The sequence below is a fragment of the Leucoraja erinacea genome, chromosome 42, assembly GCF_028641065.1.
Source record: "Leucoraja erinacea ecotype New England chromosome 42, Leri_hhj_1, whole genome shotgun sequence".
Classification (NCBI taxonomy): Eukaryota; Metazoa; Chordata; class Chondrichthyes; order Rajiformes; family Rajidae; genus Leucoraja; species Leucoraja erinaceus.
In genome coordinates this window covers 1,577,329-1,590,876 of record NC_073418.1, presented here as the reverse complement: position 1 = coordinate 1,590,876, position 13,548 = coordinate 1,577,329, and the positions used below count along the sequence as shown (strand labels likewise).

The window sequence follows — 13,548 nt, the reverse complement described above, 5'->3', positions numbered from 1 at the left end:
TGGCCCAGCGATTCATTCACGTCGAATTTCAGAGATTACTGCTCCCCATGCCGATCCTGCCTTTTTCAACCCACGACAGCAACACAACGTCAATCTTACTGACCACCCTCCCGAAATGCCCTAATGTGTGTGCTGCGCGATGTCAGAATTGTAACTATTTTTATGCAAAGGGTCGCCAATTCTGCATAGTTTACTGAAAGCTGCAATAATTGTAAAAAGCAGAACCACTTTGCGAAATGCTGCCATTCTCGTGGGACTGCTAATCCTTCAAGGACAAACGTCTAACGACTCCACATCCCCCGGTCACCACCTGTTTGAACTGTTGCCCTCTGGTAGGCGTTACAGGCCAGCCAAAACACGCACCTACAGACTCAGAGACAGTTTCTTCCCCAAGGCAATCTTCGCAATCAATATGAAAAAAAACACTGAGTATTGTTCATGCTGCACTGTTCCATGCTGCTACCCACCTTGAACTTCATTATCACCATGTACATTACTGATTAATTACTTATCTTGATACCTAGTCTTTAACATTGTTTTTACATTGTGTCCTGTGTTTTTATGTTTGTATATTATGCACCAATGGAGTGGCAACACCAATTTCGTTGCATGCAGTGCTTACAACGTCAAATACAGGCATTTCATTTCATTTCATTTCATTTCATTTAAGTTTGCCGTGTAGAGACGAGTGTCTCCATTTTAAGACCGTGTTTATTAATGATAGTTAAATTAAATTATTGAATTTGAAATTATATTTGGTATTTTGCGAATATCATTCTTTATCAGATGATTTCATATTACCATATCTCCGTTATTGCGAACCCCTGTCGAAACAGTGGAAAAGCCATTTGACCGGCCAATGTATCTTAAGGCCGTCGGGATGCTCTTTGGACTGGACTGGACAGGAGTTCTTGACGCTGACGGTAGAGTTACTCATTTGGGGGGCGATTTTGTGTCACTAAACATATCTTGGGAATTCCATGGCGCTAAAAATCTAGATTACATGGAAACATAGAAACATAGAAAATAGGTGCAGGAGTAGGCCATTCGGCCCTTAGAGCCTGCACCGCCATTCTATATGATCATGGCTGATCATCCAACTCAGTATCCCATACCCGCCTTCTCTCCCTACCCCCTGATCTATTTAGCCACAAGGGCCACATCCAACTCCATGTTAAATATAGTCAATGAACTAGCCTCAACTATCTTCTGTGGCAGAGCATTCCACAGATTCACCACTTTGTGTAAAAACTCATTTTCTCATCTCGGTCCTAAATGACTTCCCTCTTATCCTTAAACTGTGACCCCCTTGTTCTGGACTTCCCCAACATCGGGAATAATCTCCCTGCATCTAGCCTGTCCAACCCCTTAAGAATGTTGTAAGTTTCTATAAGATCCCCCCTCAATCTTCTAAATTCGAGCGTGTACAAGCCGAGTATCCAGTCTTTCTTCATATCAAAGTCCTGCCATCCTAGGAATCAGTCTGGTGAACCTTCTCTGTACTCCCTCTATAGCAAGAATGTCTTTCCTCAAATTAGGAGACCAAAACGTTACGCAATACTCCAGGCGTGGCCTCACCTAGACAATGTACAACTGCAGTAGAACCTCCCTGCTTTTATAATCAAATCCTTTTGCTATGATCAGTGCAGGAACCGAACACAGTGCCAGATCCATCGCAATGCTCCCAGTACGTCCTGCTTGTGGATTCCAGATTTGCGTTGCTGGCGTTTTATCAGCAATGTTCACTTCGGCCAGCAAAGGCATGGCATGAAAGTCTGTGCATACGGCGTGCAATGGCTTCCCTTTATCAACCGCACCTTTCGTGAATGAATTTCAAATAATTGGTCCAATATTCACAACGCCAAATCCTTGTACCTTTTACCTATTTACTTAAACCAATCTACTTAAACATTGTACCTATTTACCATATGCACCTATTTCTTGTACCTATTTACTTAAAGAGACTTCGCGTCTTCACGCGAAGGCTTCTTTACGCTTGGGACTATGAAGGAAACTCAAAGGTATACTGAAACATACATTTAAATTTTAGAGTATGTAATGTGCATAGCAGCGCATATCACTAGAAACTGTCTGTATTATTTAGTCTCGATTACATCAACTCTGCTGTAATTCCCGTGAATTTCGTGCGATATCAGTAGTTTAATCAGTCAACGCTCATACGAGACTGGGAGAGCGAAGTACACCCCAGCGATGGACCATTTACAATGCAGCGTACCCATCAAAGGTAATATATTTTCTTTTGAATACGAATCAACTGCAGTTATGAACACGTTTTATCTGAAAAATGTGACTGCCAGTGTGATCTTAACAAGTCAATTTCTGATACAATACATTGCAGCAATGTGGGAATTGTAGTAAGGTATTTAGTTCATTACACACAAACAATTCAGATATCTGTGTGATAGATACCATGGATAGAAATCTACTTCAAGATGGCTGATTCTTTCTTACCTTTCTTGCTTATCAAATCTTTAATCACTATGGAAAAAAAGAACATAACGTTGCAAATTAAACTTTTAAATAATCAAAATAAAACCTCGTGGGTTAAACGGAAACAAGTAGTGTGACTTCTTATTCAGTCTTGCCTTGGATCAATAAACATGGCCATTAAAACATAAATCAATTGTTACTGTGATTGTGCGCAACGGAGGAAATGCAGGTATTTATATATACACTAGACCTGTTCCTCCAACGCGCAGTTGCGGGGTGGGGGGGGGGGGGGGGGGGGGGGGGGGGGGGGGGGGCTGCGGCGTCACACACACACTAACCACCCCCCTTGGTATTATATTAATATTATTCCCCCGCACGCACGCTAACTACCCCTCTTGATATTATATTAATATTAATAATTTGCTCCTTTTACTCCATAACCACCCTATCCACTGACGCATAGCGCCCAACTCACAGGCGCATCTAGAGAGGCAGGGGGAGGTACAGAGTGAAGGCAGAGGGAGAATAGGGAGAGACAGAGAGAGAGAGGGGCAAAGACAGAAGATATATGATATGATGTTTTGCTGTGATCTGGAAATATCCCGCTGATATTCAAGTTATTCATCATACATATTCCCGTGGAAAACAATGTCAGTGTCGCGATGGCACTTTGACTGTAACAATATTATTTATAGAATTGTTTAAAATATGAAAATGCAGCTGTGTTGCACTGGTAAAATATTGTTCCAACCCGGTTAGGCCTCTGTTAAATATAAAAACTCCGCGTACCCATAATCTATACTTCAGTACATAGTGTTGTGTCTATCATATCTATCATATGCTTGTGTAAATGTGTTCCTATGTTAGGAGCATCGGTAATGGGCATTTCGGTCAGGGAATTCTTTAAGTAAGTGACAGAGTATACAATCATGCAAACATAGTTCAATTTAGGGTCGGTTCATTGTTACATGGAGGGAACAGGAAAACAGGAGCTCGCTATCTGAATACACAGAGAACATGGTTTGATAACGTTTCGGGTCGCGACCCTTCTTCAGTCTGCTCCTGATGTAACTTCTGTCTTTAATATAGTTGTCGCATTGAATGACGTAATTCTAATCACTTCTGCACAGCAATAATTTCTATCGAATCGACATAGTGGCTGATTCCAATCCTGAACAAATGTCCGCCTGATTTTAGTCCGTCTTACACCCAAACATAGGTAACTAGATTTTACTGTTACAAACATCTCGCATTTCCCTCCTACATATTTCGCAGGTCATTTTATAATTCTTCCGAGGTGATTTTGCTGAACCATTCCAGGCCTATGTTCATAATAACAATGGAAAAATATATAAACATGCTGTTTTAATTACTTTTGTCTTTTTGTCTCAGCTGTTCTTCTGCAATTAAAAAAAAATCAAGAGTAGTAATTTTATGATAACATTATCAAATCAAGTTTACGGATTTGTCACCTAAATTTTTGGGGCAAATGCCACGTGTTGTATCGTGTACGTCATGTGATTCACATTAGTTATTCTTTTGCACTATAATTTAAATAATAATTAATTAATACATCATATTCAAACACGTCAGTTGCACATGCGAGTAAATGCGTTAACATTTGGTACCAAGTTAGAAGCGAACCATGTTACACATTGAACCATGTTAACTTATTTATAAACCAAGGGAGCACATATGAAAGATAACACATTCATTTCTGGATGGAGATATTTAAAAGATTGGGTTGACGCTAGCTATTCCAAACTAACCAATAATGCGACGTACGCTAATTTCGATGTGAAGCCATCGAAACTGCTCACTTTGCTTATTCTTCCATAAAAGGCAGCTGTGAAAATTGAAGTCTTACAACTGAAAGTATGATATAAACATAGACACATATAAATTAGGTGCTGTAGTAGGCCATTCGGCCCTTCGAGCCTGCACCGCCATTCAATATGATCATGGCTGATCATCCAACTCAGTATCCCGTACCTGACTTCTCTCCATACCCCCTGATCCCCTTAGCCACAAGGGCCACATCTAACTCCCTCTTAAATATAGCAAATGAACTGGCCTCGACTATCCTCTGCGGCAGAGAGTTCCAGAGATTCAACACTCTCTGTGTGAAAAAAAACTTCTTCTCGTCTCGGTTTTAAAGGATTTCCCCCTTATCCTTAAGCTGTGACCCTTTGTCTTGGACTTCCCTAACATCGGGAGCAATCTTCCTGCATCTAGCCTGTCCAACCCCTTAATAATTTTGTAAGTTTCTATAAGATCCCCTCTCAATCTGCTAAATTCTAGAGAGTATAAACCAAGTCTATCCAGTCTTTCTTAATAAGACAGCCCTGACATCCCAGGAATCAGTCTGGTGAACCTTCTCTGCACTCCCTCTATGGCAATAATGTCCTTCCTGAGATTTGGAGACCAAAACTGTACGCAATACTCCAGGTGTGATCTCACCAAGACCCTGTACAACTGCAGTAGAACCTCCCTGTTCCTATACTCAAATCCTTTTGCTATGAAAGCTAACATACAATTCGCTTTCTTCACTGCCTGCTGCACCTGCATGCCTACTTTCAATGACTGGTGTACCATGACATCCAGGTCTCGCTGCATCTCCCCTTTTCCTAGTCGGCCACCATTTAGATAATAGTCTGCTTTCCTGTTTTTGCCACCAAAATGGATAACCTCACATTTATCCACATTATACTGCATCTGCCAAACATTTGCCCACTCACCCAGCCTATCCCAGTCACCGTGCAGTATCCTAGCATCCTCCTCACAGCTAACACTGCCCCCCAGCTTAGTGTCATCCGCAAACTTGGAGATATTGCCTTCAATTCCCTCATCCAGATCATTAATATATATTGTAAATAGCTGGGGTCCCAGCACTGAGCCTTGCGGTACCCCACTAGTCACTCCCTGCTATTGTGAAAAGGACCCGTTTACTCCTACTCTTTGCTTCCTGTTTGCCAGCCAGGTCTCTATCCACATCAATACTGAACCCCCAATGCCGTGTACTTTAAGTTTGTATACTAATCTCTTACGTGGGACCTTGTCGAAAGGCTTCTGGAAGTCCAGATACACCACATCCACTGGTTCTCCCCTATCCACGCTACTAGTTACATCCTCGAAAAAATCTATAAGATTCGTCAGACATGATTTACCTTTCGTAAATCCATGCTGACGTTGTCCAATGATTTCACCACTTTCCAAATGTGCTGCTATCCCATCTTTAATAACTGACTCTAACAGTTTCCCCACTACCGATGTTAGACTAACTGGTCTGTAATTCTCTGTTTTCTCTCTCCCTTCTTAAAAAGTGGGATTACGTTTGCTACCCGCCAATCCTCAGGAACTACTCCAGAATCTAAAGAGTTTTGAAAGATTATTACTAATGCATCCACTATTCCTGGAGCTACTTCCTTAAGTACTCTGGGATGCAGCCTATCTGGCCCTGGGGATTTATCGGCCTTTAATCCATTCAATTTACCCAACACCACTTCCCGGCTAACCTGGATTTCACTCAATTCCTCCAACTCCTTTGACCCGCGGTCCCCTGCTATTTCCGGCAAATTATTTATGTCTCCCTTAGTGAAGACGGAACCAAAGTAGTTATTCAATTGGTCCGCCATATCCTTGTTCCCCATGATCAACTCACCTGTTTCTGACTGCAAGGGACCTACATTTGTTTTAACTAATCTCTTTCTTTGATACAACAAAATAATTTGTTGTTGAGAGTATTGCAGAAATTAAAATTGAAGCGATCCAGTTATTAAATGACGAAAGAGCCACAGTTAAGAGTCATGGTGTTCCAGAAAAAATCAGCTGAAGCCTAACCGAGGGCCCATCCACAGGAATATTCATGAAATGAATCCATTTGAATGAAATCAATCATGCGAAGGTTTGATCCAAATGTATATTGAACGTCGACTCTGTAACAATCTCAACTGATACAATCGTATTCGGTTAATTTCGGCACTCCCTGTTGCCGTGTTATGTCCAACATTTATGAATCCAGATATCTTCTTCTATCTCTGCATATCTGCTTGTCTCTGTCTATCGATGGATCCAACATTTTGCGCTGGTTTAATCCACCTACATGTCAACAGTCCGCCTGCTCAATATATAGTGCGGTGTTGATCAAAGGTGGATTTGTAAATACAGTAGGAGAACACGTTTTAAAATGAAAAAGCAAGAAGGTTTCATACTCCCTTTGATCATAACACCAAGGCTTTCTCGATAAACATATTCCCGGTACAAATAGCTGCTGCATTTATGTCCATTTATATTAATGCAAAAGTTAGTTTCTATGTTTGCATTTGCCCTTAACATTATTTCAGCAGTGTAACAAGTCTGTTGAATGACATTCGGGATGGACAATATGTTTTCGATGATTTCCTCTGATATGTCATGTAACTTTTCCTACATTCTCACCAACATCCTTCTTGAAGGCTTCTAGTAATTCTTTGTCTGCAAAACAATCAGATACACCCACATAATTAACTCTTCGTGACACTAAAATCCAATGCCGTAATCCAATTTTTCGAGAAATAGTAGTCCAGTTTTTAACTCAACATCACGGTTGTACAGACTGCTTCTATTGTTTCCATTCTTAGCATCATAGCTGTTAGGAGAATCGCTAATGGACATTTCGGTAAGGAAATTCTTGAAGAAAGTGACAGAATATGCAATCATACAAACATAATTACAATTGGAGTTGAGGCATTGTTGGCTGCAGTAAACACAAAAATCAGGGGGTAGTTATCTCAATACATGCAGCATTCGAAGAAAAAAAAAACAAAACAAGGGAAGCAGTGAAAATTAATATTAACCATCTCAGAATTATCACGGCATCGTGGCAGTAACTTAACCAGGATTGGTGGCAGAATGTTGCAGAACAATTGTTCAGAGAGTCAGTTCAGGCTAAATGTAAGAGGGAGAAAACAGCTCCGATTATAAAGAGAGCACCAATCAGGGAACGTGGCTTGCAAAAATTAGAAAGCAGTATGATAAAGTAGCAGTAAATGGCGGAGAGTTGATCCTGCCGGTGATATAGGAAAATGCTGCTTTACCAAGGAAATACACAACATGTTGCAGGAAGCATTCTCAGATCACATGGATCCGTAACGTTTCGGGCCGGAACACTTCTGCCGTCCGCTACCGATGTAACTTCTGTCATTAATATAGTTGTGGCATTGAAAGAGCTAATTCTAATCACTTCTGCTCTGCACTGATTTGCACCGAATCGCCCTGTTGTCGGATTCCAATCCTGGTCAAATTTCAGGGGAACCTTATTACGTTTTACACCGAAACATGGATAAATAGATTTTACGAAAACAATGAGCTCACATAAAAGTATGTGCATAGCAATCTGTGGTGTTAATTTGTGGAATGGTCTGGAACAGGAGATAAAACTTAACACAAGCATAATTCCGTTTAAAAAGATGTACAAAAACACTTGGATATTGGGATGAGGATAGGTGATTGTAAGTGGGATATTTGTTATACCGATTGTATTGGGAACGGTGATTATGGAGTGATGGGTTGTATATATGACTAAGATGCTGTATAGTATATGAGGGGTTTTTCTTTTCTTTTTTTTGTATGGCTTTGTAAATATTTGATCAGTGTATAAATGTAAATAATTTGGTGTACATATAGTGGCTGGTGTACATATGGTGTACATATAGTGGCTGGTGTACATATGGTGTACATATAGCTGCTAAATTTGTATAAGATAATTACAAGCAGTTGAATAAGGGATGGGAATTAATAAGCTTTGGCTTCTTCCTGCTCCTTTTCGGACACATACGATTTCATTTATTTATAGATAATGTTTATGACACTTTATAAATATTCTTATTTTGTTTTTTATATGCTGTTTCACACTTGCTTTTTATTATTTTATTCTTTTCGAAATAAATAATAAAATGAAATATAAAACATTTATCTGCCCATTTTGCGGGTAATGTTCATAAGGACAGCAGGAAAATATATATAAACAAACTGTTTAAATTACCTTTGTCTTTATGTTTCTGCTGTTCTTCTGCAATTATAAAAAGAGAATACAATTGTGAAGCCTAACAAGGGCAGGATATACAAAGGTAGGCCGTTGGGGCGTGTTGTGGAGCAGAGTGATGCAGGAGTGCAGGTGCACGGGTCCTTGAAGGTCGAATAGCAGGTCGATAAGATGGTCAAAAGGGGTTTTGGCACAAAAGGTTTCATCAGTCAGAGTATTGAGTATAGAAGATGTGAGGTCATGTTGCAGTTGTGTATAAGACGTTGGTGAGACCGCATTTAGAATATTGTGTTCAGTTCAGGACACCATGTTGAAACAGACATTGTCAAGGTTGAAATGTTTACGAGGATGTTGCCAGGACTGTAGGGAGTGGGCTTATGGGAGAGGTTGAGTAGGCTGGATCTCTATTCCTTGGAGCGCTGGAAGATGAGGGTGATTTTATAGAGATGTACAACATCATGAGATGAATTGAACGGGTAGATGCACACAATCGAGCACCAGAGGACATGGGTTTAACAGGAATCTGAGCGGTACCTTTTTCACACAAAGGGTGGTGCGTGTTTGGAACAAGCTGCCAGAGGATGTAGATGAGGCTGGGACTATCCCATCGTTTAAGAAAAAGGATACACAGGGACATGGATAGGTCATGTTTGTTGGGATATGGACCAAGGGCAGGCAGGTGGGCCTAGTGCAGCTGGGACATGTTGGCCGGTGTGCGCCAGTTGGGCCGAACGTCATGTTTCCACACTGATAATTTTATTATAACATTGTAAATTAAGTTTACGTATTTGTTAGCTATATTTCTTTGGGTAATGCCACGTGCTATAATGATTCATATGAGGTAGGTGATTTGCATTAGTTATTCAGTTGCACTATAATTTAAATACTACATAATTAATGCGTCATACATAAATAAACACGATAGTTGTACATTCATCAACAAGGGAGTGAATGCGTTAATTAGTGGTAAACAGCAAACTACCACTGTCATTTTGCATACCAATGGAGCACATATGACAGATCAACTATTAATTTCTGGATGGTGTTGTTTACAAGATTGCGTTGGCGGCAGATATTCCAAACTAACAAATAATGGTGCAAGCACAAATAACCATGTCAACACCGGAACTCAAATGCATTGCAGGATACCACGCCAAACCCATCCTGCAATTTCAACGTCTTGCATTGATGACCGTATGTTAAATTGGGTTGCCCATTTTTCTGGTTAGACTGGAGCAACAAAACAATATTTTGTTTGTAAATGCTATTCATCGTCTTTGTGACTTACCGCAAATTATACATTTTTAATCATTATGCTAACAACTTTATTAAACATACTTGCTTTAAAATTATCTCAAGTAATTTTAACTGGTGTGTCGAATATTGAATGACTGTAACGAATTTAAAGCATTAAAAGATAAGTCCCAATCTCGCCTCCAATAACTTGGAAGAAGTAGTTCAACACGGACCCTTAATCATTATGGTAAATGTAAAATTTAGGGTAATCATTTACAAACATTATTTAGCTTACCATCTGTTACGCAGACTTTCGCTTCTAAAAAAAATAATGGCAACGATCAATACATTTCTGCAGTGGATTCTGACACAAATAAAACTTAATTTCATGGCTGAGCTCCCATGCACGTTTTACCTGTTGATTGTGACATTATCGGCGTCTGTTAATGGCATTTTCCCGGAACCGCATTGAATACCGAGGATCACAATTACTTGGCATTTATTGGAACCGTCTGGCAAAAATTGCAAATAATTGGCTGTGTTTTTAGAAACATAGAAACATAGAGAATAGGTGTAGGAGGAGGCCATTCGGCCCTTGGAGTTAGCACCGCTATTCATTGTGATCATGGCTGATCATTCCCTATCAATAACCCGTGCCTGCCTTCTCCCCATATCCCTTGACTCCACTAGTCTCTAGAGCTCTATCTAACTTTCTCTTAAATCCATCCAGTGATTTGGCCTCCACTGCCCTCTGTGGCAGGGAATTTCATAAATTCACAACTCTCTGGGTGAAAAAGTGTTTTCTCACCTCAGTCTTAAATGACCTCCCCTTTAATCTAAGTGTGGCCCCTGGTTCTGGACTCGCCCAACATTGGGAACATTTTTCCTGCATCTAGCTTGTCCAGTCATTTTATAATTGTATATGTTTCTATAAGATCCCCCTTCATCATTCTAAGCTCCAGTTAATACAAGCCTAGTCTTTTCAATCTTTCATCGTATGACAGTCCCGCCATCCCAGGGATCAATCTAGTTTTTCGTTTTCTTTTGTTCGTTCCAAAAATAGAACAACATGACAGGAGAGAATAGAGCGAGTAACCTGTATGTCGCCGTTTTACTGATCAAGACGGGCTCCACACTGCCATGCAGGCCACAATTCTGTAATGTACACCAGTCACTTCCTTCTAATTGCCAAACCCAACAATTTTCTACTGAGAGTCAGATGTAAAGCGGGACGCTACAGCCTAAATATCTTCGCTGCCTCAACAATGTCTGCTGCTGGTGACAGAATTCTACCCCTCTCCCTTGGACCGTTCAGTTAATTGAGATAGTACAGGAACGCAAATATTTACTTAATTGGCAGTTTTTACGCTATGATTTGCGAACACAATAGTGTTTCACTTAATTAGTTTACATTTACTTAACAACACGAACGCTTGTAATTTCCCCCACTCACCCGTCGCTTCAAAACAACTGCCCCTAAGCATCTGACAACCGGCACTGAATAAAGCTAATTATTGGCATTCATTGCGAGAGGTTTTGAGTATAGGGGCCAGAAGGTGCTGCTGATGTTATACAGGGCCCAGGTGAGACCCCAGCTGGAGTATTGTGTGCAGTTTATCTATCCTAATTTGAATGAGGACAGACTTGTTATTGAGGGAGTGCAGCGTAGGTTCACTGGGTCAATTCCTGGGGTGGCGGGACTGACATATGATGAATGAAAGGATCGACTGGGCTTGTAGTCACTGGAATTTTGAAGGATGAGCGGGAATCTGATAGAAACATATAACATTATTAAGGGATTAGACAGGCTCGACGAAGGAAAAATATTCCCCATGTTTGGCTAGTCCAGAACCAGGTGTCACATTTTCAGAATAAGGATAAGGCCTGTTCAGGACTGAGACGAGGAAAAACTTATTTCAACCAGAGGGTTGTGAACCTGTGGAATTCTCTGCCACAGAGGGCAGTGGAGGCCAATTCATTGGGTGTATTAAAGGGAGATTTAGATATAGCTCTTGGGACTAACGGAATCAAGGGATATGGGGAGAGAGTAGGAACATTGTCCTGATTCTGGATGATGAACCATGATCATATTGAATGGCGGTGCTGGCTCGAAGGTCAGAATGTACCTATTTTCTCTGTTTATGTTTCGATGAAAGCAGTTGCGTATCTAAGCCAACCTGCCACGCATCCGAGTCACGTTGTCAGCATCTACCATCTGTTGTATCTAACTGCTGACATGCGTTGTCAGTTTCTGTCACTGCAATTATAGTGCGGCATCGAGAAAGGCCGGGCAAACGCGATAGTAGATAATTGATTCGAGCTGGGGAAACGATTAGAACATTGCTATTTTTTCATAGAATCACTGCCATTCGGAGGAAAGAAGCAATTGTCTTCTGTAGGAGCTGGTAAGTGGCAATACAGCTGAAATTTATGAAACTAATAGTTTAAAGTAAAGCTCTCACCTGCTTCTTTAAGGAGTTTTTTTAACTCAAGTATTTCTGAAAAGAAAATGTAAAGTACAAGTTAGTTTTAGGCAGGGGAGTTCTTCATCCATCAATGTTGAGATTACTGTATTTTTGTCGTGTGTACACAACCGACTTGGAAGTTGGACTTGTGGGTATGCAGACGGCACAACAATTGGCGGAGGGGCGGACAGTTAAGACGGGTATCGAGGGATGCAGTGGGATAAAGGTTTGAAACAGGCATTCGAGGAGAAGTTGATTAGGTAGTTTAATCCGAGTGTGTGAGGTGCTCCACTTTGAGAGGTCAAATGTAACGTGAACGTCTGCACTAAGTTACGAACTCACAATTGAAGATGGAGTTATCAAAAGGGGCACAAGGTAGCGATGCCGGCATCACTTCAACAGGCTTACGTTCCCGCCGTTCACAGGGAACATCCCGGCTCAGAGGCCGCCGTTCAACAAGCAAAGAGTATGTTTTTTTTTCTGGGGCTGAGATAAATGTTCACCGATTCCAAGATTATTTTATTTCTGCCTATTCATTCCTTGCACCTGGATGCCATTTGATTGCACTTTGACCAGAGATGCGTAATATTGCACTCGGTCATTCGCTCACATTATAACGATAGCCTTCGCTTGGTGGCATCCAGTGAATTGAGTTTTGTTTAATTAAAGGCCTTGACGAGGGATTATATTTGAATGTTCATGCCGAAACATAATTCGCCAATGATAAAAGTGTCTTCATTTTTAGAAATGTATTCATGGCAACTTTCCTCGCTTTGCTGATGATTGACATGTCAATATATAGGAGAAGTCGATTATTTTTCTTCACGGAATGAAAATACAATTTTTGCGCAGTTAGGTAGCTGCCAGTGTTATAACTCTACTGGACTATACTTCACATACTAAGTGAGTGTGTTACCGTAAAAACGAAAACGTATAGACGCAATATATTTCGAGGGGACTGGTACATAGTATTTTAGCATGAAAAATCCACAAGAACAGAGAATAAAAGAACGTTACAATTCATCTAAAAATCAGCAGCAAATGGGTCTCTGAAAAGGAACCATTTTACGGGTTTACGATAAAACAAAACATTGCTGGTAGCAAGTAAAATAAGATCACACGCTTACCATCATCTTTTTGCCTCAGGAGTCTATCTGTTTGGGAAATATATGATAGTTTATGTAGATTGGTTATTGCATGTAAACCAATGACAGTAATATAGCATCGCTAACTCCATCTTACTGTACACTTTATATTAACACCAATTTCCTACATTGCCATAGAGGGTGTACAGAGAAGGTTCACCACACTGACTCCTGGGATGGCAGGACTTTCATATGAAGACAGACTGGATAGACTCGGCTTGTACTCGCT

At 40.6% G+C, this 13,548-nt stretch overlaps 1 protein-coding gene across 1 annotated transcript in view; it reads right to left on the bottom strand.

The window, feature by feature from the left end:
* LOC129714818 (coiled-coil domain-containing protein 18-like) overlaps positions 1-13,548 on the bottom strand; it is a 52,116-nt gene that overhangs the window by 19,551 nt on the left and 19,017 nt on the right. Inside the window, exons 8-14 of the mRNA XM_055664660.1 lie at positions 13,302-13,328; positions 12,172-12,207; positions 10,005-10,028; positions 8,474-8,500; positions 6,889-6,924; positions 3,825-3,851; positions 2,473-2,499 (exon numbers count right to left, since the gene is read on the bottom strand). Coding sequence (XP_055520635.1) covers positions 2,473-2,499; position 3,825 — 28 coding nt within the window. The 5' untranslated portion in view covers positions 3,826-3,851; positions 6,889-6,924; positions 8,474-8,500; ... (1 more) ...; positions 12,172-12,207; positions 13,302-13,328. The remainder of the gene's footprint in view (positions 1-2,472; positions 2,500-3,824; positions 3,852-6,888; positions 6,925-8,473; positions 8,501-10,004; positions 10,029-12,171; positions 12,208-13,301; positions 13,329-13,548) is intronic.